General features: G+C 47.3%; 1 protein-coding gene across 3 annotated transcripts in view; it reads right to left on the reverse strand.

Annotated features, from left to right (window-relative positions):
- Positions 1 to 23,376, reverse strand: part of CAMKV (CaM kinase like vesicle associated) — a 483,421-nt gene that overhangs the window by 164,440 nt on the left and 295,605 nt on the right. For all 3 annotated transcript variants that reach the window (XM_069206828.1, XM_069206830.1, XM_069206829.1), the window contains one exon: positions 23,159 to 23,267. In XM_069206828.1, coding sequence (XP_069062929.1) covers positions 23,159 to 23,253 — 95 coding nt within the window. In that variant the 5' untranslated portion in view covers positions 23,254 to 23,267. The remainder of the gene's footprint in view (positions 1 to 23,158; positions 23,268 to 23,376) is intronic.

Below are 23,376 nucleotides of genomic sequence, written 5' to 3' on the forward strand. Positions count from 1 at the left end.
GCTTCAATAGATCCAAGGTAACACAAGGCAGCGTATTTTGCTTAGGGGCGGGAGGGGAGCTCCGCTCCACTGGCAGAGCTAATGGAGTTTTTGGCACTTTGCGCTCTGCTTGGAGCATGGCGTTCACGAAAAAACTCTGCTATCCCTGCCAGAGGAGCGGAGTTCACCTGGTGCCTACTGCAGCCCAGTTTTGGTCTACACAGCACAAGTGCAAACAGTCTACGCTTGCGCTGTGTAGCCCATAGCTGGGCTGCAGTGCACACCAGCGATGGATCCAGGGCCAGGCCTCCCTCTCTCTGCCAGCAGTTCAGGAACAGGGGGCAAAGGGAGGCAGAGAGCCATGCCACTGCGGATGATGACGAGGACCCCCTGGAGGACCCAGGTAAGTCCTTATTTCTTTTCTCCTTGTTTGTGCACAAGAGGCCTGAAACAGCAGATTTCACTGCCTACATCACTGACCTGAATTAAGGCCAGGGTGTAGGCAGCTAAAGCTGCCATTCTTTGGCCTCTTGTGCACCAGCCTCTCCTGTGTGCAGTGCAGGATGGCGCACAAGAGGCCTGGCAGCTTTTGATGCCTACAGACCTGGCCTGAATTTAGGCCAGGGCTGTAAGCAGCAAGAGAAATCTGCTGTTTCAGGCCTCTTGTGCAGTGTACACGTGACAGGCCAGTGCACAAGAGGCCTGAAACTGCAGCTTTAACTGCCTATGGCCCTCTTCTAAATGTGCCCAATCTCGGAAGGACTAAGCAAGTTTGAGCCTGGCTATCTAGGCCCACCCTGCTTAGCGCCTCCGAGTTCGGGCTCATTCAGGACTCTGTGGCTCACGGAACTCCGCCTCCGTGGAATACACAGAGTTTTTAATCAACTCTGTGGAATTCCACAGAGTGGGACTCCGTGAACTCCTACCGGGCCTAATTTAACTGTCTTGCGTTACCTTGCACCAGGGAGGTGTTCCGTGGGTGGAGTGCAGGCATTCCCACGTGTTCATCCATGGATTTTGGCACATTCACAGATTTACAAGGAGTTGTGAATCTGGGAATGTGTCAAAAAGGTGCACCTCCCTGACCTACGCATAATGAGGAGAAATATATTTATTTCTCATTGATACTTCCTTTTTCTATGTGTGATGCAGTGCACATCACGCATAGAATGTGGAAAATGCTTTCCGCACAAAAACAATCACGCTCATAATGCAAGCACCCTTGTACCATGATGCAAGGGTGCCCGCATTGGCGCTAGGCAGCCCACAGTGCACCATCACAAGATGGCAGCAGGAATGCACCATATCTTTGTAAATATGGTGCATTTCTGATGGCTCCCTTTCATGCAACACAGCACTGCAAGTTGCCTTTTGGCACTGTGCTTTGTTGTGTGAAATGTTAGTAAGTCTGGTACCATTTATTTTCCAAAGAGGTTTTTCTGGACCCAAGTACTGAGCTCTCTGAATGGGAAACCTGTGAATGTGAGTTACTACAGCAAGGTGTACATATTTAAAGTCTCATCATCTAGGTGCTAAACAGTGACATACATATAGTACATAAACGGATACGTGTTTCTGCTGTGTAGTGTGCCGCATAAAGTGTTGAAACTGTGCACTACGAAGCATACATTGTTAACTAAGATGCTCTATTGTACACTGAGGGGTATTTAGTAAATAATGAGTGCTGTGTGAAATACATGCATTAAATGCCTACATAAAATAGCACAGAAAAGAAAAGGGTAACTCTCCTATGTTGATTAACACACCTGTGGCCATAGAAGATCTTTAGAAATCTTTAAAAAAGAATAAGTTTGAGCTCTAAACCTGTCCCAGAAAAGTATGTGTTGTCTGACAGACTTGAAAGCACAAATAACCAGGTGGTGACTCATCAGCACTCCATATACTCAACATCGCTCTTCTAAAAAATAATTTCGACTGCCTAGCAATTTGCCTCTGGTTGTGTAATTAGCGTCTCCAGCTGGGTTACCAACTATTTTCAGGCAATCTGAACAGAAACATTTCTCCTCCCTCTCAAGGCTCTGTCTTATTTATTGTGGGTTTTGTAAATGGAGCTCATGACGCCGAAAGCCCGACACAATACAGCAAGTACCGAGCACACAGACATCCTGCCAAAGCATCTGCATTGCCTGGCAACGCTTTCTTGCGGTAGCAGAACTAGGACACCAGACAACGCCGAAGAGCTTTAATCCCGACCTGTTGCGTAAATCCATTATTACAGCCCTGGGTCACTCTTGCAACGCACTGCGAAAGCGCCTTGTCCTGCCAACAAGAACCTCGGCTGAGCCGTTAGTAAACAACAAACATAGCTCCCAGTCCTATCCTGCCTACTGCTATTTTAGTTCTGTCCCCTCCTTTGCGCCCCTTCACGCGCGCGCACACACATTCATGCACACAACAAGCTCAAACTCTCGCACTCTGGATGCGGCTCGTCCTGCCAACCAGCACCTCTAATATTTTATCATTAAAAATCAAACATAGTTCCGAGCCCTATCCTGCCCCTGTTATTTTAGTTCTGGTCCCTCACATGTGCACCATCACACACACACATGCACGCACACACATTAACACACACACTAACGCACACACACATGCAAGTACCCACTCTCGCATCGCTCTGCGGAAATGACTTGTCCTGAAAGCAAGATACTCTTTTGAGACATCATTACCAACCAAACATAGCTCCCAGCTCTATCCTGCCGCTTGCTATTTTAACTTTGGTCCCTCCTTTTCGCACCAATCACACACACAGCCACAAACACATTTGCATGCACACACATAGGTTCAGCCGCGGCCAGAAACGGAAAGTCGGCGGTGTACTGCCGACTTTCCGCTGCCCTGCAGAATCCTCGGGATTCTGACACCCCCTACCGCCATCCTGTTCCTGGCGGGTCTCCCGGTTCAGCCGCGGTCAGAATGCCCAGCGGTGCACCGCCAGCCTGTTGGCGGTGCTACCGCGGTCATTCGCCCTGGCGGTTTTTACCGCCAGGGTTAGAATGACCCCCATACTGTCCTTGCTAAGATGGATGGGGGAGAGGCATACTTAGGTATAAACTCCAAATAGAAGGTTATGATATAATCATCTCCAATATGCCCTTATGGACTGGCAATGACTAAAGATGCTATACAGCTTTTGCATGTATGGGGTACATATCCTGTATTGGATATGGGATGAAAGGTGAGAAAAGATCGAATAATCCTGACAAGTAGAAAACACCAGGTTAAGGGCCTGATTTAGAGTTCGGCAAATAGGGTTGCTCTGTCCAAACGTGATGGATATCCGGGGCGCCCTATTACGATCCTATTATATGCAGGGGGCATCGTAATAGGGCAGACGGGATATCCATCACATTAGTGACGGAGTAAGCCGTCCGCCAAACTCTAAATCAGACCCTAAATGTTGTTTATTGGTGATACAGATTGTAAAATTAAACGCTAATCCATTGACTATAAAAATGTAGTAACAGCCTTAATGGCTCACGGAAACTCTGTTCCTCAATATCAATCCCTCATCAGAAAAAACAAAATGTTATTTGACAGCCCAGCAATGAATTTCTGTAATATAGTTTGCTCAGCTGAAGCGGTGTGCACTGTTGTCACTTATGAAGGCGACGCAGAAGCCTCTCACGGCTCATCCATGCACCTGCTTGCATTCCTACTGAGAACGTAGGGCCCAGTTTCACATTTGGGGGTCAGGCCATCTTCGGCCAGGGCGATGCACTAAATTACTCTGTCTGGCTGGTGGAGGCCTGACTGTTAGATCGGAAATGTTTGCCAGGCCGGCGGGTATTTCAAGCACTGACAGAAACCTCTCTCAAAGCGATTCTTGCCAATGTATAGCAACTTTGCCATACACCTCCGTCAAACATGACAGAGACATTCAGCAAAGTTGTAATTATTTTTTATTTCGAAGAAGGAAATCCTAAAGCAGGATTTTCCTTTAGGAAATAAAAATAAACAATGCCCTCCTTGCTACATAAGTTTATTCTCATGGTGAGGAGGCATTTTGAAGTTTTCACTGCCTCTGACCATCCGGTTTTTCCTGGTGATGAGGGGCAGTGAAAACTCACTAATATGTCGCCCATCTAAATTAGATGGGCGGACATATAGGTCAACCTCTGACGTTCCTTACTCCATCGGGCTGTTAGAGGGGTATAACCACAGAAGAGACCTTGTATTCTATGCTATTGTTACACCAAAGGGCCAAAAATCAAGCGGGTGGACTATTATGTTAGTTGGAAGGGTAGTCCAGCGCCATTGCAAAAGAGTACCTTTCCGCCAACATATACATCGGGCACTTATTCATGGGATCGATACTAGAAACGTCTGTAATAAGGTTTATGTGTGCACCCCGCCTTGTCTTTGGAAGCTTGCCCCCATTACAGTGAGGTTTCCCTTTTCAGTTATTTCTATGTTGCACAGACTATTTTGCATACTTTTTAGACACACCAAAACATGGAAGTTTTCTTTGAGAAGTTCCTCCTAACTACCTTGGATACAAATGCACATTGTATATAGCAGGCTTTGTTAAGCATGCTCTAAGGTTGGGAGTGATGATTGCAGTGCTTAATTTTTAAATAAATGACTTAATGGCCGTGTTGATGAAGGTCGAGTCTGCTCAGTATTGCTTCCACTTTGCTTTGTTTGACCCCCATCCTACACTTCATGTATCTTTATCCCTTTCTTGCAGGCTCTTTTCATCACTCTTTCTCTCTTTGGCACATTTTTCTGCCTTTTATATGTTCTTTTTTTTTCCATTTCTTCCTTTTGTCTTGTTCTCGTCAAAGCCTGATGACGAAAAAAGTTTTGGTCTCCCAGCATAAGTGTTGTTGCCCACCAATCGCAAGCCACTGCATAAATTAGACATGGTATTTTCGTATGACTGGGAAAAGCACTCTATTTTTTTACAATGTTGCTTCCAATTCAAATAAATATCCATTTAAGTCATAATTCGTGTAGTTGCGGGCCAAGATTCACAGGTCCAAGGTTCTTTGTAATTATTACTCAATTTAGCTGTATTCTTCTCAGAAGGATATCCTAGGGTATATTGATTCAATTGCTGCTAATGTCATGAACATCTACACATTTGTTAAGGTGTATCGATCCAATTCTCCATTAGTACTTCCCAAGTGTCAGCGTGCGGCGTCGCCATCACAAACACAACTCTTTTAATAAGAGCGAAGACTTTGAGTAATGTAATGGTGCATTGAAAAAGTTATACGAAACAAAACACATTGGCTGACTTTCATTGACTGAAATAAAATAATAAAGATTGGACATTTGAAATTTCATGTATGTCAAACATATATATTTTTTTACTTTGGACCACAACTACACAATTTATGGTTGAATGGATATTTTTGGCATTGGAAGGAGTACTGTAAAATTAGAGCGATTTTTCCATTCGTACGAAAATATTTCAAAGTGTCACACATCGCAAGAAATATGATTCTTTACAGCTAAACTCTGGAATATAGCACCTAAGAATTTGAGTAACTTTGGATCCAGTAGGGGTGGTGCATAATTTTATGCTACAACTGTCTTTTGTGAATCACAATTGTATTTTGTACCCAAGTACATATATTCCAATTGAATTGTGCATCTTTTTCACAATATACCCATGAAAAGATCGCTTTTTATGTTGAAATTCCCAGTTCACTGATTTAGGTCTGAGATCCTGCATATAGTTTGCCCCCATGCACCACCAGCCTAGTTCATATTTCTCCATTTGCTAGACAGGTTTGCTTGAGCAGTGCAAGTCTGAAATTTCAATATTCAGTACTTTGTGAGATGCAGTGTAACTAATAACACTCTCATTGCTTTCATGTGTCTGCTGTGTGTGTGTGTTCGAGAGAGAGAGAGAGAAATATCGTCAGAATGTGTAAAAGTATGTAGGAAAAAATTGCTGAAACAGAGTGTGTGAAAGAGAAGGCTGGGTAAGAGACAGAAGTATGTGAGAAAGCAGGAAGTAAGTGAGATAAGGATGTACAAAGAAAGGGACACTAGTAAATCAAAATAAGTTGTAAGAGAGAAAAGTATAGGGATATGTGAGAAGAGAGTCAGGAAGAGAAAGACACGTAAGAGGTGATCTAGAGGCAAAGAGAGAGGATGAGAGCGCAGGGTATCAAAGGATAGAAAGAAATGAGAAGTCAGAAAGATGGTATTAAATAGGAAGGTGGAAGTGGGTGGTATGAAAGATACAAGAAAGGTCAGGTAGTTAGAAAGTTGAGTGTGGAGGGTCTGCAGAGCACGTATGTGAAAAGAGGAAGGAGATTCAATAACAGAGAATCATTCAAGAGAAATCAGGTGCTAGAAGGAGGATACTGTATGTCTCAGGGCTCTAAGGAAAGAGTATTAGGTGGACGTCTTGGTGCCATGTGTAGGGAGTGTCATATTGCCCCGATAGTCAGCAAACAAGGCACACTTTTTATTATGGTTTGGTTAAAAAATAATATGACTTCATTTAAGTTAGTAAAACATTTTCTGCTTGTTTTCACTAGCCTGGGAGGCCAAGAGGAGGGTAAAAGTAGGACATGGGGGGGCGTAGGAGAGGAGGCAAATCAGAGGTGAAGGGTGGTGAAAAAAAGAATGGAAATAAGAGGAGAATGTTTAGAAGAGAGCAGGTGTAAGAAAGTACGATGGGAGAGAGGAGGACAAGAGAGATCTAGGTGTAAAACAGGTGTGAGAGAAATGTGAAGGAGGGGAAGGGATTAGAAGCCGTTGCGAAAAGAGAGGAAGTGAAACAAGAGGACGATGAGTAGCAATGAAGGGAGTAAACCAGCACAGAAATTGAGCAGAGGTAAACATGAGAATCAAAAGAATGAACACAGGAAACATGACAGAGAAAGAGTGAGAGAGAGAGAGAAAGAGAGAGATAGAGGGCGAGAAAGGGGGAGAGAGAAAGACAGTGAGGAGGAGATAAGACCGAGAGGATAGTCGATGGTGGAGAAGTTGAGACATTAAATGAGCAGAGCGGAGTTTTGTCATTGTTTGCACTAGGTAATACTTTCCTTGAACTGACCCCACTGGGATCAAGTCTCCCGCTTTGCTCCCTTTCTCACACTGAGGGGGTAATTTTGACCTCGGCGGTCTTTTTCCAAGACCGCAGAGGGACCGCCGTGCGGAAGACCGCCAGTGTTGGCGGTTTGCCGCTCGCCTATTATGACCGCTGGCAGCTCTCCGTCCTTTTACGGACGGAGAGCCGCCAACAGCCATACTGGCGGGAGGCGGGGAAGCGGAGGTTGCTCCACCTCCACCGCCACGCCAACAGAACACCGCCCAGCGAATCACATCCTGTGATTCGCCGTGGCGGTGTTCTGTTGGCGGTGTTGTGTCGGCGGAGCTGCCCCCATGGCTCCCGTCCCCTCCCGGAGGATCGTCGGACCAGGTAAGTCGATCGTCCGTGAGGGGAGGGGGGGGTGTTGTGTGGGTGCATGGGGTGTGCGTGTGTGTATGTAGAGGGGTGTGCGAGTGCGTGTATGCCTGCGGGGGTGTTGTGTGTATGGGAATGAGTGCATGTATGTCTGTGGGTATGTCTGTATGGATGTGTGCGTGTATGTTTGAATGTGGGTGTGCGTGTATGACTGTGTGTGTGGATGTAGGCATGTATGTCGGCGTGTGTGCGTGTAAGTATGTAGGTGGTGCCTGCGTGTGTGTCGTGTTGGTATGGGTGAAGTGATGATGGGGATCGGGGTGGGGAGGGGGGCCCTGCCACCTTTGGGGAGTGCCAGGGGTGGTGGGGGGTAGGGGAGGGAGTCGGGGTGGGGGTTGGGGGTGGGGGAGACCCCTATCAGTGCCAGGGAAGGAATTCCCTGGCACTGATAGTGCTTACCGCCTTAGATTTCATGGCGGTTCAAACAGATGGAAATCCACGGCAGTAAGCCGGGTCCAAATACCGCAGGCATTATAGTGACGGCCGCCGGGCTGGAGACCCAGGTCTCCAGCCCGGCGGTCGTCTCCACCCTGGCGGGCGGAAGGGAGAACCGGCGGATGACCATGGCGGTAACCGCCATGGTCATAATTCCACAGAGTAAGACCGCCAGCCTGTTGGCGGTCTTACCGCCGGTTCTCCGCCTTCCGCCAGGGTTGTAATGACCCCTTGAGTATGGAAGGTCTCTACACAGGAGGGCCTTAGCCTATCACCCTTAAGGCTTCTTGGTGAATGTGTCTGTAACTCAATAGCAGAATAGCACAGGCTGCTGCATATGATGGTTCTTCTGCATTGTTTGGAAGAGCTGTGTTGGTCAGAGTACTGACTGTTGGCAGACATGGTCGTTGGTCGAAGGTGAGGCACACTGACAGTGATGTACAGGACGCTCAGTACTGATATCCTAGACCAAAGGGTCTCCAGTTTTATATTCACCCCAGGCACTCATATCCCAATGGTATCCCATTCACAGGGCTCTCGTGAATGTACGTGTACACGGATCTGAACCTTTCACTGAAATCACAGAACCTGTCCATTCAGAGCCTTGACCTGCATCTTGACCTTCTAACCTAGGAATAAAACACTCTGTTGTAAATTCAGCTGTGTCCTAACCAGTCATAAACAGTCATACATCTATTGCAACGTCTACAACGCCCTAGCAGGCACCTCTTTCTTCAACCTCACTGTAATGTGGTCTTTAACCAATGAGCATCCACCAGGCTCTAACAATTTATCTATGTATGGATTGGTATCCCAGTGCTGAAACTTCTGCAAGACTCTCTGTGTGCCTCTCTGAATTGGTCTAAACCGTGTCCTGATACCCCTATACTTCCCCATTCACAGGGCTTTCTCAAAGTACATCTGTACTGACTTGCACCATGCACCAGTATCACACTATTTGAGCTATTCACATAGCTCTCGTTGTGCTCCTCCATTTTCACTTCTATCCTGCCCTAGGATGATAATAAAGCTCTCATAATTCACATATATTCTGACCTGCAACATGCACAATATTGCAACATCCACTACTGAGATATCAAGAATGTAGAAATGAACCTCTATTGTGACCTACTCCCAGTGCAAAATTGCAGTACTGAGTCATTTGCAGGTTCCCCCTCTGTAGTGCTCATGCACCCGTAATAAAGCCAACTGCCTACATCCGATAAATATCTACTATGAAGATTGGATACTGATCTCCATATTATTTCATTTCTGTTACTATCCTTCTGCAACTCTCTCTTCATCTGAGTAATAGTAGTTCACAGACATTATAGCAAGGGAGCTATGCTATAAGTATGCACGAGTGCACATGCGCTCTCTGCCTGTGTTCGCCATTCTTGGTGCAAGCATAAAAAGTATTACAATTGAGACAGCTGAAGTGATATAGAAATGCTTTGCACAGCAGTAACTAACTGTTGCCATTACTTCCTTACTTTATCCAAAGAGTACTATGAGTTGAACATTGCTATTAGCAAGGCAGACGGATCAGTAGATATCCTATATGCAGATTTCAACACAGAGGGCTTTGGTAGCAAGGGTTTGGATATCAATAGTGCAGAAGGTGCAGGGACACCTGGCCCAAAGGAGGGGCAGACCAATTTTACGTCAATTAATGTTTGTTTTTGCTACTCAACCAGGGGGCCAAAATTCCTGGCTTACTTAAGGGTTCATGACACTTGCTACATCACTACTTGGTACCTGAAGCTGCAAGATGTGTATACTTGGTACCGAAAGTATCCACAGTGCAAGAAACTGCATCTATCTTAAATTGAGCCACATAGGGTAGACATGGTGAAAGATGTGCTTTCCCATGAGTTTCTGCACATCAAACTGGTGTGCAGGACTTTCAGCCCTATAGGTGCGTGCATCCTGCTCCCTCAGACTGGCAGATTTTAAAAGATGGAAAAGTTGACCAGCAGCCTAGGTGAGTGTACAGAGCTTTCTTCATAGGAAATGCTATGATAAGAAATACGCTGTGGGTCTTATTTAACAGCACCTTTGTACCCACCAAAAGTGGTGAAAACTGGTAAGTAGTGTTGATTTGGGATTTACTTTTTAGTACAGAACTTGCAACAAGTGGACATCCCATGGGTGGTAAATGGGTATTCCCATGCAACCACGACCTAATTTTGACACAAGTCCTATATAATACCAGTTGTAAAAAGGGCTTTGTGTCAAACATTGACGTCTTCTAGAGGTAGGTATAAAGTTAGAGAAAAGTTTTCTCTCCAAACTCCTCGAACTGGTTCTGTACAATAGGGTACTGAACAGCACACATACAATTTCGGAAATGTTTCAAAGTATGTCCAAGAGTTGTTTTGTACTGTAAGGGTACTCTCTAGTGCAAAACATATGCTAGACATCATGCAGACACAATTGCACTATGGTTCAGGAGTGTGTGCGTGGTGCAAGACAGCCTAATATGCGCAAGTGATATGTGAAAAAGCAAGAGGACCATACCTTACAAGATATAGGCCCACATTATAACTTTGGCGGTAAGTACCGCCTACCGCCACGGTGACGGCTGCCAAAAGACCGTCGCCACGACTAACATCTGTTCACCATAATATGACCACAGCCGGAGTTCTCCCACAAGAAGTGCAGAAATCCGGCTGTGGCCATGCTGGCAGATGGTGTTAAGATGGCACAGCTACCACCAGCAGCGCCACGCCAGTAGACTGCTGCCAGCCGTATTATGAAAAATGATACGGTCTGGCAGTGTTCTGCTGGTGGGTGCTGCTGGTGGTAGCAGCGCCCCGTCCCCTGCCAGAAGACCCCCTGGATTCAGGTAAGTCGGATTTCCGACAGGGGAGGGGAGGTGGGGGGTGTTGTGTGTGTGTGGGGGTGTGTGCATGAATGTGTGAGTGCGTGTGTGCATGCAAATGAGTGTGTAGTGTGTGTGTGCATGTGTGAGAATGCGTGAATGAATGGAAATGTGAATGCGTGTCTGTGTGTAAGGTTTGGATGTGTGTACGGATGTGTGCATAAATTAATGGATGCATGTGTGTATGAATGTGTGTATGCCTGTGTGAGTGAGTGTGTGAATGCATGGTGTGTGCCTGCGAGTGTGCGTGTATGGGGGGAGGATTGGAAGGGGGATGTGGATGGAGGGGGAGGCGGGGGTTGTCTGGGTAGTATTGGGCGGGTGGGTGGTCCTCCTACCAGTGACAGGGAATGAATTCCCTGTCAGTGGTAGGGCCTACCGCAATGGTTTTCGTGGTGTTACGAATGCCACGAAAACCATGGCGGTAGGCAAGGTCATAATGCCGCCGGGAGGACAGTAGTGGCCGCTGGGTTGGAGATTGTTATCTCCAGCCCGGCGGCTGCTACCACCATGGCGGTTGGTGTGGTACATTGGCGGGTTGGCTTCAGCCGACCTGCCAATGTCATATTGTGGCGGTATGTACCGCCAGCCTGTTGGCGGTACTACCGCCACATTTCCACCGATCGCCGAGGTCATCATGATGCCCATAGTGCTGTGCTGTTCTCTCTCTTTCATCCACGCAGTGTGGCAACATTGGTTGCAGTGCTGCCCCCCCCCCATTCTTTGCCTTCCTCCTCCACTTTTCTGACCTTGTTTTGCTGGTATTAGGATTCTGTGCACTTGGCGACTGCTAATCAGTGCTAAAGGGCTTGTGCTCTCTCCTCCGAACGTGCTAATATTGTCTTATCCACAGTTGGCAATTTTACTTTACATATAAGCTTCAGTCTATAGAAAAGTGGCACTGCATGTGCCCAGGGTCTGTAAATTAATTGCTACTAGTTGGGCTGCACCACTATTTGTGCCACCCATTTAAGTAGATCTTTAAAACATATCCCTAGCCTGTCTTTCCAGAGTCTGTGTGTGCAATAAACTGACATTTCGACCTGGCAAAATAAACCTTTTGCCGGACACCAACCTTCCCTTTTAATATATATAAGTCACCCCCAGGTAAGGCCCTGGACAGCCCAGAGGACAGGGTGCAATACATTTAAAAAGTAGGACACGTACTTTTAGGTTTTACTTGCTAGTGAAAAACTCTTAAGTTCGTTTTTCACTAGTGAGGCCTATCCCTCCCATCGGATAACATTGGAGTTGCCTTATAATATTTTATAGGTGTAATTTCCAAATGGGAAGAGATGACTGTGTCTTGTTTGGTGTCTCTGGAATCTCAATTTAAAATCCTAACTTGTGGTTAAGTTGGATTTTAAATTGCAATTCTGAAAATGCCACTTTTAGAAAGTTAGCATTTTCTTGCCTTAGCCATTTGGTGCCTGAAGCCTGTCTCTGGTTACATGCCTGTGTGTAGTTGGCAGTTGGGCATTCTGCATTCCTCCTACAAAGCCACATAATGGGAGCTTAGGTGTGACTTGCTAGGCCATCACTGTCATGGTGGGAGGGAGGAGCTGAACACAGCCTCACTTGCACATAAATTGGTTGTGTCCTGTTCACACACAAAAGGCCTAACAGCCCTGCATTGTCAATCCAGCCAGCTTGGAGCCAGGGGAGCAGTGAATTCCTTTCACTTCAAAGCCACTGTCTAGAAGTTTCTTCCACCTTCCAGAACCAGGGTATAGAAGATGGACTTCAGACACCACCACTTCAGTACACTTCTGAACCTGTGGATACTCTGCCACAAATGACTTCTTTGCTGCTAAAGGACTGCCTCTCTGCTGGACTGCACTGTGATGGACTCCTCCTTTGCTGTGCTGACCTGCTGCCTTCTTCCCTCTTTCCTGGGTAAGAAGGACTAGACCTCCACCTCTTGAACCAAGAACCCAAAGTAACTGCAAGTGCTAGTTAGCTGGCCTCCTGATCTGACGACTCAGGGACATAACAGGCTTCCAAGAACATTGCATCTGCAGCTTGCATCTGCACCTAGACCCTGCTATCTGTGACTATGCCCTGCCAAGTGGTGCCACCCCAGTCCTAGACCCTTGGAAGTGGGCCCTAAGGTGCTCTGCCCACCTGTGGATCCAGCAGAACAGACACATCTCCTCTGCAGCGCGGTGCAGACCCGAGCAGAAGTGATACATTGCCGCCGCTGCATGGATTGGATCTCTCACGGAGACGGGCATCACCTTTGCAGCCCACATCGCCCTTGGAACTATCACTGCATGATGCACTGTCACCGCAGGCCCTCACATCTCTTGCTGGCAGCAGCCTGGACAACAACACCAGAATCGCAGCTCTTCAGAACCGACTCATACCCCCAACTGCTCATTGCATCCCTGACTGTGGAGTTCACATCGCAAGCCCCGTCAACGGGATCTTCGATGTTAATGCAGTAACAGCATCGCACCACAGCCTCTGTATATCTCGAAACTGACACTTGGTCCCTGTTGCTGGCCCATGCTTCATTTCAGTCAGTTTGAAGTTTTTTTACTTTGTCCTGGTCCGACGTGACCAGATAACCACAGTCTGTGCTTTATGCCTTTTGTTGTTATTTTCTTTAAAAACGCTAATATCCAAAACTTAAAATTCAACATCTCCAGTTCTACTAATTGGACTTTTGTTGTTCTGGTCCTGTTTTATTTATTGAAAACTAATCTATTTTCTAACTCTGTTGTGGGCTTCTTTATGGTGTGTTTTCACTTGGTTACTGTTTGCAGTGTTTCACAAATACGTTACACATTCCCTCTAAGTTAAGCCTAACTGCTCTGTGAGTAGCTACTATGGGGTTGAGTACAGGCTAATTTCGGGTTTGCTTGTGCCTTACCCTGACAAGGATTGTGGTTGCTGCTTGACAAAGGCTAACACTCCAGTCAACCAACAACCCAAATGCTTACAGTAGAGAAGTCTGTGTACTACCCTAATGATTGTAACACGTTCCCTAACTGAGGCTGCTGCAGGAAATGTTTCAATCAATCAATCAATCAATGCATTTATAAAGCGTGCTACTCACCCGAGAGGGTCTCAAGGCGCTGGGGAGGGGGGGGAGGGTTACTGCTGCTGGAAAAGCCATGTCTTGAGGCGTTTCCTGAAGGCGAGATGGTCCTGGGTAGTTCTTAGGTGTGCGGGGAGGGAATTCCATGCTTTGGCTGCCAGGTAGGTGAAGGATTTTCCTCCTGCGGTGGTTCTGCGGATATGTGGGAGGGTGGCGAGGGCGAGGCTGACTGAGCGAAGCTGACGGGTGGGCGTGCAGAACGAGAGGCGGCTGTTGAGGTATTCAGGGCCCATGTTGTGGAGAGCTTTGTGTGCGTGGGTGAGGAGCCTGAAGGTGATCCTCTTGTTGACGGGAAGCCAGTGCAGGTGTTTCAGGTGGGCGGATATGTGGCTGTGGCGAGGGATGTCGAGGATGAGGCGTGCGGAGGCGTTCTGTATGCGCTGAATACGTTTCTGTAGCTTTGCGGTGGTCCCTGCGTATAGGGTGTTTCCGTAGTCCAGACGGCTTGTGACGAGGGCATGGGTAACTGTCTTTTTGGTTTCGGCGGGGATCCATCGGAAGATTTTTCGGAGCATGCGTAGGGTGCTGAAGCATGATGACGAGACGGCGTTGACTTGCTTGTTCATAGTGAGGAGGGGGTCCAGGATGAATCCGAGGTCTGAGGGGGGTGGTGCGGTGCCCTGAGCCGTGGGCCACCAGGAGTCGTCCCAGGCGGAAGGGGATTGTCCGAGGATGAGGACCTCCATCTTGTCTGAGTTCAGCTTTAGGCGGCTGAGCTTCATCCATTCCGCAAGGTCTTTCATTCCTTCCTGTAGGTTGATTTTGGCGGTGGTTGGGTCTTTGTCGAGTGAGAATATCAGCTGGGTGTCGTCGGTGTAGGAGATGATGTTGATGTTGTGTTTGCGTGAGAACGAGCTGTTGATGATGCTCCGGAGATAGGGGGCGATGATGGAGTCGGCTTTGTTGAAGATGTGATGGGGGCACGGGTCCGAGGGGGAGCCGGAGTGGATGGTGTTCATGGTGATTCTGGTCTCCTCAGAGCTGATGGGGGTCCAGGTGTTGAGTGTAGTGGTGGGGGCTGTTGGTTCGGTGGTGGGCGGCGGGGTCTGGATTCCGAAGCTGTCGTGTAGGTCTGCGATCTTGCGTTGGAAGAATGTAGTGAGGGAGTTGCAGAGTTCTTGTGAGGGAGTGATGACATTGGAGCTGGCGCTGGGGTTGGAGAGCTCTTTGACGATGTTGAAGAGTTCTTTGCTGTTTTGGGTGTTGTTGTCTAGTCGTTTTTTGAATGATGTCCTTTTGGTGGAGCGGATCAGCTGGTGGTGTTCACGGGTGGCGATCTTGAGGGCTGACATGTTTTCTGTGGTGCGTTCGCTGCGCCAGGTTTTTTCGAGGGTACGGCAGGATTTCTTGGATTCTTTGAGGGCGTCCGTGAACCACAGGGGTTTCCTGATGCTGGTCCCGCTTGTGTGGCTTTTAAGTGGAGCGAGGTTTTCGGCACAGTTGGTGATCCACTGTGTGAGGCTGCGGGCTGCGTTGTTGGCGTCAGTGGTGATGGCTGGTGGGTTTTGGTTCAGTGTTGAGAGGAGCTGCTCTGTGGAGATTTTGCTCCAGTGTCTGCGGGGGATTTGTTGTGTGCGATGGTGGTGGGTTTCCTGTTTGAAGGTGAAGTGAATGCATCTGTGGTCGGTCCAGTGTAGTTCAGAGGAGTGGCTGAAGGATATGTGGTTTCTGGCGGAGAAGATGGGGTCTAGCGTGTGGCCAGCGGTGTGGGTGTTCACCAGTTGCTTGAGTCCGAGGTTGGCGAGGTTGGTGAGGTTGTCGAGCAGGGTGGCGGTGTTGTTGTCGTTGTTTTTGTGGATCTGGAAGTGTATGTGTTCGGCGGCGAGGGGGGTGTCTTCGGTGGTGGTTGTGATGTTGATGGAGTTCCTGTAGATGATGGCGATTCCTCCACCGGTTTGGTTGATGCGGTCCTTCCAGGATATCTTGTAGCCGCCGGGGATGGCTATGGCGATGTCAGGAGCTGAGGAGGCTTTCATCCTGGTTTCTGTGATGAAGGCGACGTCTGGTGCTGTTGTGTCCAGGAGGTCCCATAGTTCGATGGTGTGCTTGTGGACGGAGCGTGTGTTGAGGAGGATGCACTTGAGGTGGTTGTTGGTGCGAGGGCCGGTGGGAGGTCTGCAGGCTCGGTGGAATGTGTACTTGCAGGTTTGACAGGTGAAGGGTCCATGAGTACGTTTTGGGCTGGCTTGGTAGCAGGTGGCTGTTCGTCCGGGGTTGAAGGCGTTGAGGGATGTGGCGTTGTATCTTAGTCGGGTGTTTTGAGCGCGGTGGGGGCCAGGGGTTCTGGTGCTGGGCGCGGTCCAGGCGCGGACGGGCGCAGACGGGCTTCCCTTGCACAGCGGCTGCCATAAAAGGGAAGGGGGGAGGAGGGGTCAGCTGGGAGGCGGGAGGCAGGAGGGAGGACAGCGAATGGGAGCTGGGGGGTGGGCTGCACGGGTGGCAGTGGCGGGAAAAAGCGGGAACAGCAGGGAAAAGCGGGAAAAAGCGGGAACAGCAGGAAAAAGCTGGAAAAAGCAGGAAAGCGCACAGCAAAAGAAAAAGAAACAGTGGAAAGCAAAGAGCAAAAGAGAAATGGCAGGAAACAGTGGAAAGCAAAGAGCAAAAGAGAAATGGCAGGAAACAGTGAAAAGCAAATAGCAAAAGGGAAATGGCAAGAAACAGTCGAAGGTCAAGAGAAGAACCTGAGATACCTGAAATACCTGAATACCCTAGCAAGGCGTGGCAGGGGCCTGGGCAGGCGGAGCTGCAGCGGCGGGGAAGCGACCTACCCGAGGATCAAGGGTCGCTGTCTCTGCCGCGCATCGGCCGCCATAAGAGGGAAGGGGGGGAGGATGGGTCAGCAGGGAGGCGGGAGGGAGGACAACGAATGGGAGCAGGGGCGGGGGCCGCATGGGTGGCAGCGGTGGGAAAAGCGGGAACAGCAGGAAAAAGCGGGAAAAAGCAGGAAAAAGCAGGAAAGCGCACAGCAAAAGAAAAAGAAACAGTGGAAAGCAAAGAGCAAAAGAGAAATGGCAGGAAACAGTGAAAAGCAAAGAGCAGAAGAGAAATGGCAAGAAACAGTCGAAGGTCAAGAGAAGAACCTGAGATACCTGAAATACCTGAACACCCTAGCAAGGCGTGGCAGGGGCCTGGGCAGGCGGAGCTGCAGCGGCGGGGAAGCGACCTACCCGAGGGTCAAGGGTCGCTGTCTCTGCCGCGCAGCGGGCGCCATAAGTGGGAAGGGAGGAGGAGGGGTCAGCTGGGAGGCGGGAGGAAGGACAGTGAATGGGAGCAGGGGGGGCGGGGCCGCACGGGTGGCAGCGGCGGGAAAAGCGGGAAAAGTGGGAAAAAGCGGGAACAGTGGGAAAAAGTGTGATAAACAGCGGGAAAAAGCACAGCAAAAGAAAAAGAAACAGTGGAAAGCAAAGAGCAAAAGAGAAATGGCAGGAAACAGTGGAAAGCAAAGAGCAAAAGAGAAATGGCAGGAAACAGTGGAAAGCAAAGAGCAAAAGAGAAATGGCAAGAAACAGTTGAAGGTCAAGAGAAGAACCTGAGATACCTGAAATACCTGAACACCCTAGCAAGGCGTGGCAGGGGCCTGGGCAGGCGGAGCTGCAGTGGCGGGGAAGCGACCTACCCGAGGGTACAGTGGAGAAGTCTGTGTCCTACCCTAATGATTGTAACACGTTCCCTAACTGAGGCTGCTGCAGGAAATTTTTCCCTCTCTACCACTGAAGGTCAGCTGTCCTTTCAGGCTCTGTGTCGATTACCTCCAACCATTCATTCTGACATTTGTTTACTCCAACCAAGCTTGAAGGAGTAGCTGCAGAAGAGCTGCGAGTGCAATGCAGAGCCTTATCTATCTGTTAGCATGGAAGAACTTACCACACAACCCCAAAGGAAGTACTATCAATTAAAATACAGCATATTTAGGCCAGGACTCTTGCCCGGCACAGTCACAAATTCTCTTACCTTCCCCTAATGATGCTCTCTCTCTCTGCTTTTTAATTTCCCATGGGTTTAAATCAGTAGCCTGAGACATAGTGCCCTATTAGGGTCTGACTGGAAGATGGATTCCACTTTCTTTGTAATTAACTACTTTAGGTAGCAGCACTACAACCTCTTAACTGCCAGGTCATTAATTGAATGACAAAAAAGGTGGACTGAAATGTAGCCCTGAGTAATTGTCAGTGGCCGAAATTAATTCAAGCACTCCAGCCATCACTTTTTTGTGTTTATGAGTTAAGTATTCAGTCAGCTGTTTATTTCAGTGTGTAGCAGAAATAGAAAGGCTGGTTGGAAGATATTAGACTGAGGACATCCTATACCCTATCATCATGGGTGAAACTTAAGCCACTGCAGCCCATCCATGGCAGTGAGCCCCCCACCCCACCGAGGATTCCCCAAGGACACCAAGACCTCTGTAACTCTCAGATCAGGCAGCCTAAATTACATTAACGAGGCCCTCGCAAACTTTTTGCAGTGGAGAGCATGTCATTTGAAATTATTCAATTGCCAATCATCAACATGTTTCAGGCCTAATAACAACAAGCTTTGGAAAAGCGAACTGGTCTGGCAATGGCCGCCAGCCTTTTGGCTGTCAATGCTTGTTTTGTTTTTGTGATTATTGTAAAATATTATTTTTGTGGAGCTTCTGTGCCCTCTCCAATGTAAAAAAATAATATTAGCAAAACTTAAAAATATTTTTGGGACTCTCAAAGCATATTTTGCCATAGGAATCCCTGCCGATGAAGGGGACTACTATGTGTGAATGTGCTCTTTGTGACACTTAAGTTATCCGATGGCTTAAGTGGGTTGACCTACTGCCCCATGCTATAGTGGGTATAAGAAAAATGGGAAAGACAAAACAACAGACTTATGGATGAAGAAGGCTGGCTGAGACCTCTTACATGTGTGTGTGGTATAAAATATATTATCTATAAAATATATATACAAATATATTTGCACATACAATATGTGTATTTGCACGTGCACGCACAAACACAAACACACACACACACACACATAGTTCAAAAAATTTGCATACATGTATATTTGCAAAAATTTGCTAAAAATTGCTTCCTTCTCCATTTTCCAGGAAGCAGCCCACCCTCCAGATTTCAGTCACAAATTTTAATCAGTGATAACGCATCTCGGTGTGCTCCGCCTTCTTCAAATCATTGTAACACACCACCAAAAGTAATATATGCACAAACACAAATGGAGACTGAAAACAGACTACGCAGTACACTTATACAGATTTCACTAGTCATAACATTCTGTCAATTCAATTCATCCAGTATGTATCATGACAATTCAGAAAGCAATGTAATATAAATTAATAAATATTTAGTATCACTAATATTTTCATAATTATCTGTTGTTCCCTGATTCAAATATTAAATATGAAATAACGTCTTGAGATGTTTCCTGATATGCCAGATTTGTCTCTCAGCCTCTCCTCAAGAACTGCCTATGCACTTGGTCACTGTCAGTGATATACAGCATGTCTAAACAATTAGGGTCATATTTACAAGAAGTGGTGCAGCGCGTCTAGTGCACCAATACTGGCAGGGCCGCGCTGCATCACTTCTAAAAATGCAGGAATGGGCATATTTACTAGAATACAGTGCAATCCTGTGTTATTACCCCTGCTCCACAGTGCAAAGATGGCTGCGTTGCAGGGAAGATTGTTTTTGTGCAGGAAGGCATACCTTCCTGCACAAAAATGATCTTCAACAGCAATTTATTCTTTCTATGTGTGCTGCAGGAAATTAAAGCATTTCTCCTCGTTGCGCCATGCTAACGCTACCCCTTTTGGCACTGCCTCAGGTTTACAAAACCTTGTAAATCTGTAGCAGCGCCAAAATGCAATGTGTGTTGCTGTGAAATGCCCACAGCAACACCCTTTGCACGCCCCATCCACGCAAAGTGCTGTATGTGAAGAGGCCGTATTTACAAGGTGGTGTTAAGCCTCCCTTTTATGATATGTATGAAGACCATGCAACTGGAATAGTTCACTGTATGAGTCATAAGAAGATAGACAACACCAAGTGCTTTCTAAATGTTTTGTTTTGATTGGTTCTTTCCCAGTGGGAAAATTGCAGCGTATCATGTTTTGTGTATCACTGGATTTAGATATGGAAACTTGCTTCTGTTCATCCATGAAGGTGGACGTCCCTTTCCCACCCTTGAGACCTGATGCTTCTTTTATTCCTGCTCATAGAATTAATCTCTCAAGCAAGAACATTTATTATTTTCTTGATTTCAACCTTCATTTAGTTTTACCATGGAGGGTATATTTGCTGGCACCTTCTGCTTATGAATTTTCCCAGGCTTTACCCGAAACTTTAGTTTAGCATTAGGGAGTTTCCGTTCAGGGAAACCAAATCATTTATGATTTGCCTACCTTGACTTTAAATAACTTAGCTTTAACATTTGCTGTTTCACCTGTTTGGATGATATTCCTTTATGCTGCATACAGGTGACTATCGACTAAATAGGACTAATTGACTAAATTTGATTGATATAAATTTCTAATTTATTAATTTGTTAATAAACCGTTCATGGTTTGCAAATCTACTACTCTCCATTGTTACTCTGTGGCAAAATGTGCTTCACGGTTATTGAGATGTTATTGAATTGTTGATGTTAAGCCTCAATTCAAGACAAAGGGGGTCATTCCGACTCCCGCCGGCGGCAGTAATCGCACGCCCGGCGGGAGCCGCCGAATGACCGCACCGCGGCCAAATGACCGCGGCGGCCATTCTGGCTTTCCCGCTGGGCCGGCGGGCGACCGCCAGATGGCCGCCCGCCGGCCCAGCGGGAAAGCGCCTTCAACGAGGAAGCCGGCTCCGAATGGAGCTGGCAGAGTTGAAGGCGTGTGACGGGTGCAGTGGCACCCGTCGCGATTTTCAGTGTCTGCTTGGCAGACACTGAAAATCTCAATGGGGCCCTGTTATGAGGCCCCTGCAGTGCCCATGCCAGTGGCATGGGCACTGCAGGGGCCCCCAGGGGCCCCACGACACCCGTTCCCGCCAGCCTGGTTCTGGCGGTGAAAACCGCCAGAAACAGGCTGGCGGGAAGGGAGTCGGAATCCCCATGGTGGCGCTGCTTGCAGCGCCGCCATGGAGGATTCATTTGGACAGGGGAAAACCGGCGGGAAACCGCTGGTTTCCCTTTTCTGACCGCGGCTTTACTGCCGCGGTCAGAATTGGCCTGGAAGCACCGCCAGCCTGTTGGCGGTGCTTCCGTGGTCGTTGGCCCTGGCGGTCAATGACCGCCAGGGTCAGAATGACCCTCAAAGTTCCATTCTTTCAGCATAGCTGAAGTCTGAGGATTTGGACTATACTTTGCATGGTGTAAACACCTTCCTTTACCCTCCATCTCATATATGGACAGATGCTGTTTTTACTAACTGCAAATACTTCTCTGTTAGTGCTTGAACACAAACTTCAGTCGATAACCAAGCGTATCAAACAATGTACGATGGAAAGAGCCACTAGCTACCCACCACTGGGGCCAGTTAAGGGTAAGCAGGTCCCTCATGTGTAAAAAAGAAAAATAAAGAAAAACTGTCAGAAGGTGTTATTAGTAGCCTGTTCAATGCTGAGGTTGATAAATACCAAAGGTGGCAGGTCTTGGTTCCACCTCTTGCATCTTTCTTACCTCCATCTACCCTGCCTGTCTCTTTAACTCACTCTTGCAGGCTCTTTTTCGTCCCCATTTCTCCCATTGTTACGATTATCATTGTCTCTCTTTCTCCTTCTTTCTCCCTTTCTGCCTTTCTCGCTCTTCTTTTGGGTCAAATACTGATGATGAAGAAAGGTCCCTGGACTTTAAAATGGCTGCCATTGCACAGCACGTGCAATCGTCATCACAATTAAACATTAGAGAAAAGCACTTGACTGATGACAACTATCTACCAGGGATTCCGATGTCTGCTTAGAAATCAAAGCCATGAATCCTGGTCCAGTGAATGAGGCTCTGAATACCAGCGATGAACCGGAGTTCATTCAATGCATCTCTTCTGCTATCGGCTTTACCTTGGTTTGTGATTTAAAAACCTTTTTTCTAATTTCCGCGCTTTAGGTAGCCTTTTGAAATGTTCATCCGCACTGCAACGAAGAGAGCCGAAATTGATCAATGCAAGATAGCTAAACATGGGCAGAGGCAATTGTTATGGCTTAGTGTTTTAGGCAAAGTGCTTGTGTGTTTGGACACACAAATACAGAGGGCATTGCCACGAAGATATGTGAGGGAGCAGATTTCTGAAAAACTTTTTTTTTTAAATTGTCTTCCTCTGGTGGCAATAGGTTAAAAGATGCGCGAAATATCTTACTAGGTTAATGTAACTGCTTCTGATACATATTTTTAATCTGTCGCTCACTGATTCCAGTTGCAGTGAGCTGGATAAGTGGCTTAAAATAACTTCTGCAGAAATGTGTCGGTTACAAGTTCAAATTCTTCCCAGAATTGTCAGAGTTATTAGGGCTAAGCAGAGATCTTACTTTTATCTGCAGCGCAAACGTTCTAATCCCTGAGAGTTGCTGAATAGAAGACACGAACTGCAGGGAACTAACGTGTAATAAGACGGTCACAGCGTTCAATTCTATTGAGACAGTGCACTCCAGCAGTGTAATAAGTGTGAGAGCAGTCTCATCGCCTGTAGTTATGGCCTTGGCAAAACTGATTGTTTTCTTAATTGTTTTACTTTATTGCAGACATATATGATATGCAAAGAAATGAAAATTAGTGGACTAGCAGGGCTGGCACTGAAATGTATTGTTTTTAGACAGCAATACCCATGAGATCAGGCAAAATGTGGTCACTCAATGTCAAACAATCAATGGATGATGCAGCTTCAGCCTTTGTCCTAAGTTGTACGCTGCGGTGGGAGGAAGGAAGATGTGAATGACACTTCAACAAGCTAAGGGATGAAGAGGGCTGATCGAAAGCCTCTGCATGTAGGTACGTATCTTTGTCAATGCAAAATTTGAAAAGCATGAGGCTGATGAGACAGCGCAAACTGTCCTGGGCCAGACCTAAAGCAAAGACTTGGAAAATACATTGAAATTCACACTCAAGCTGTAGCATCGCATCTTTCTATAGCATCGTAAATTCAGCTGACCAATTACCCTCCTCCAATTCTGAGTCCCATATATACCCAACACCCTACTGCCCTTATTGTCTGCATGCCCCTTTTTCTTAAATCTACCATCCTCTGACCTCCACCTTGAATATTGCACATGCACTGACAGAAGGGGGTCCCACCGAGCACACTCTACGTCCACATCGCCCTTTACAAAGATCAGTATCTTTCACTTACGATTTGATGATCTGTCCCAGATCATAGCGGTCGGTCACCTCGGAGATCTGATTATAGTCCTTCTTGTCCCCGAGGGTCACGCAGCCGAACGGCATGGCGGACGTCCAGTCTGAAAAGAAAGGGGTGATTCGAGGTTAGAGCTGAAATCTGCAGTCTGTGGCTTAATGGTTTCTGACTACTGACATACCAGCCTTGTCGCAGAGGTGCAGGAGCTTCAG

This window comes from Pleurodeles waltl, chromosome 9 (genome assembly GCF_031143425.1).
Source record: "Pleurodeles waltl isolate 20211129_DDA chromosome 9, aPleWal1.hap1.20221129, whole genome shotgun sequence".
In the NCBI taxonomy this organism is placed as follows: domain Eukaryota; kingdom Metazoa; phylum Chordata; class Amphibia; order Caudata; family Salamandridae; genus Pleurodeles; species Pleurodeles waltl.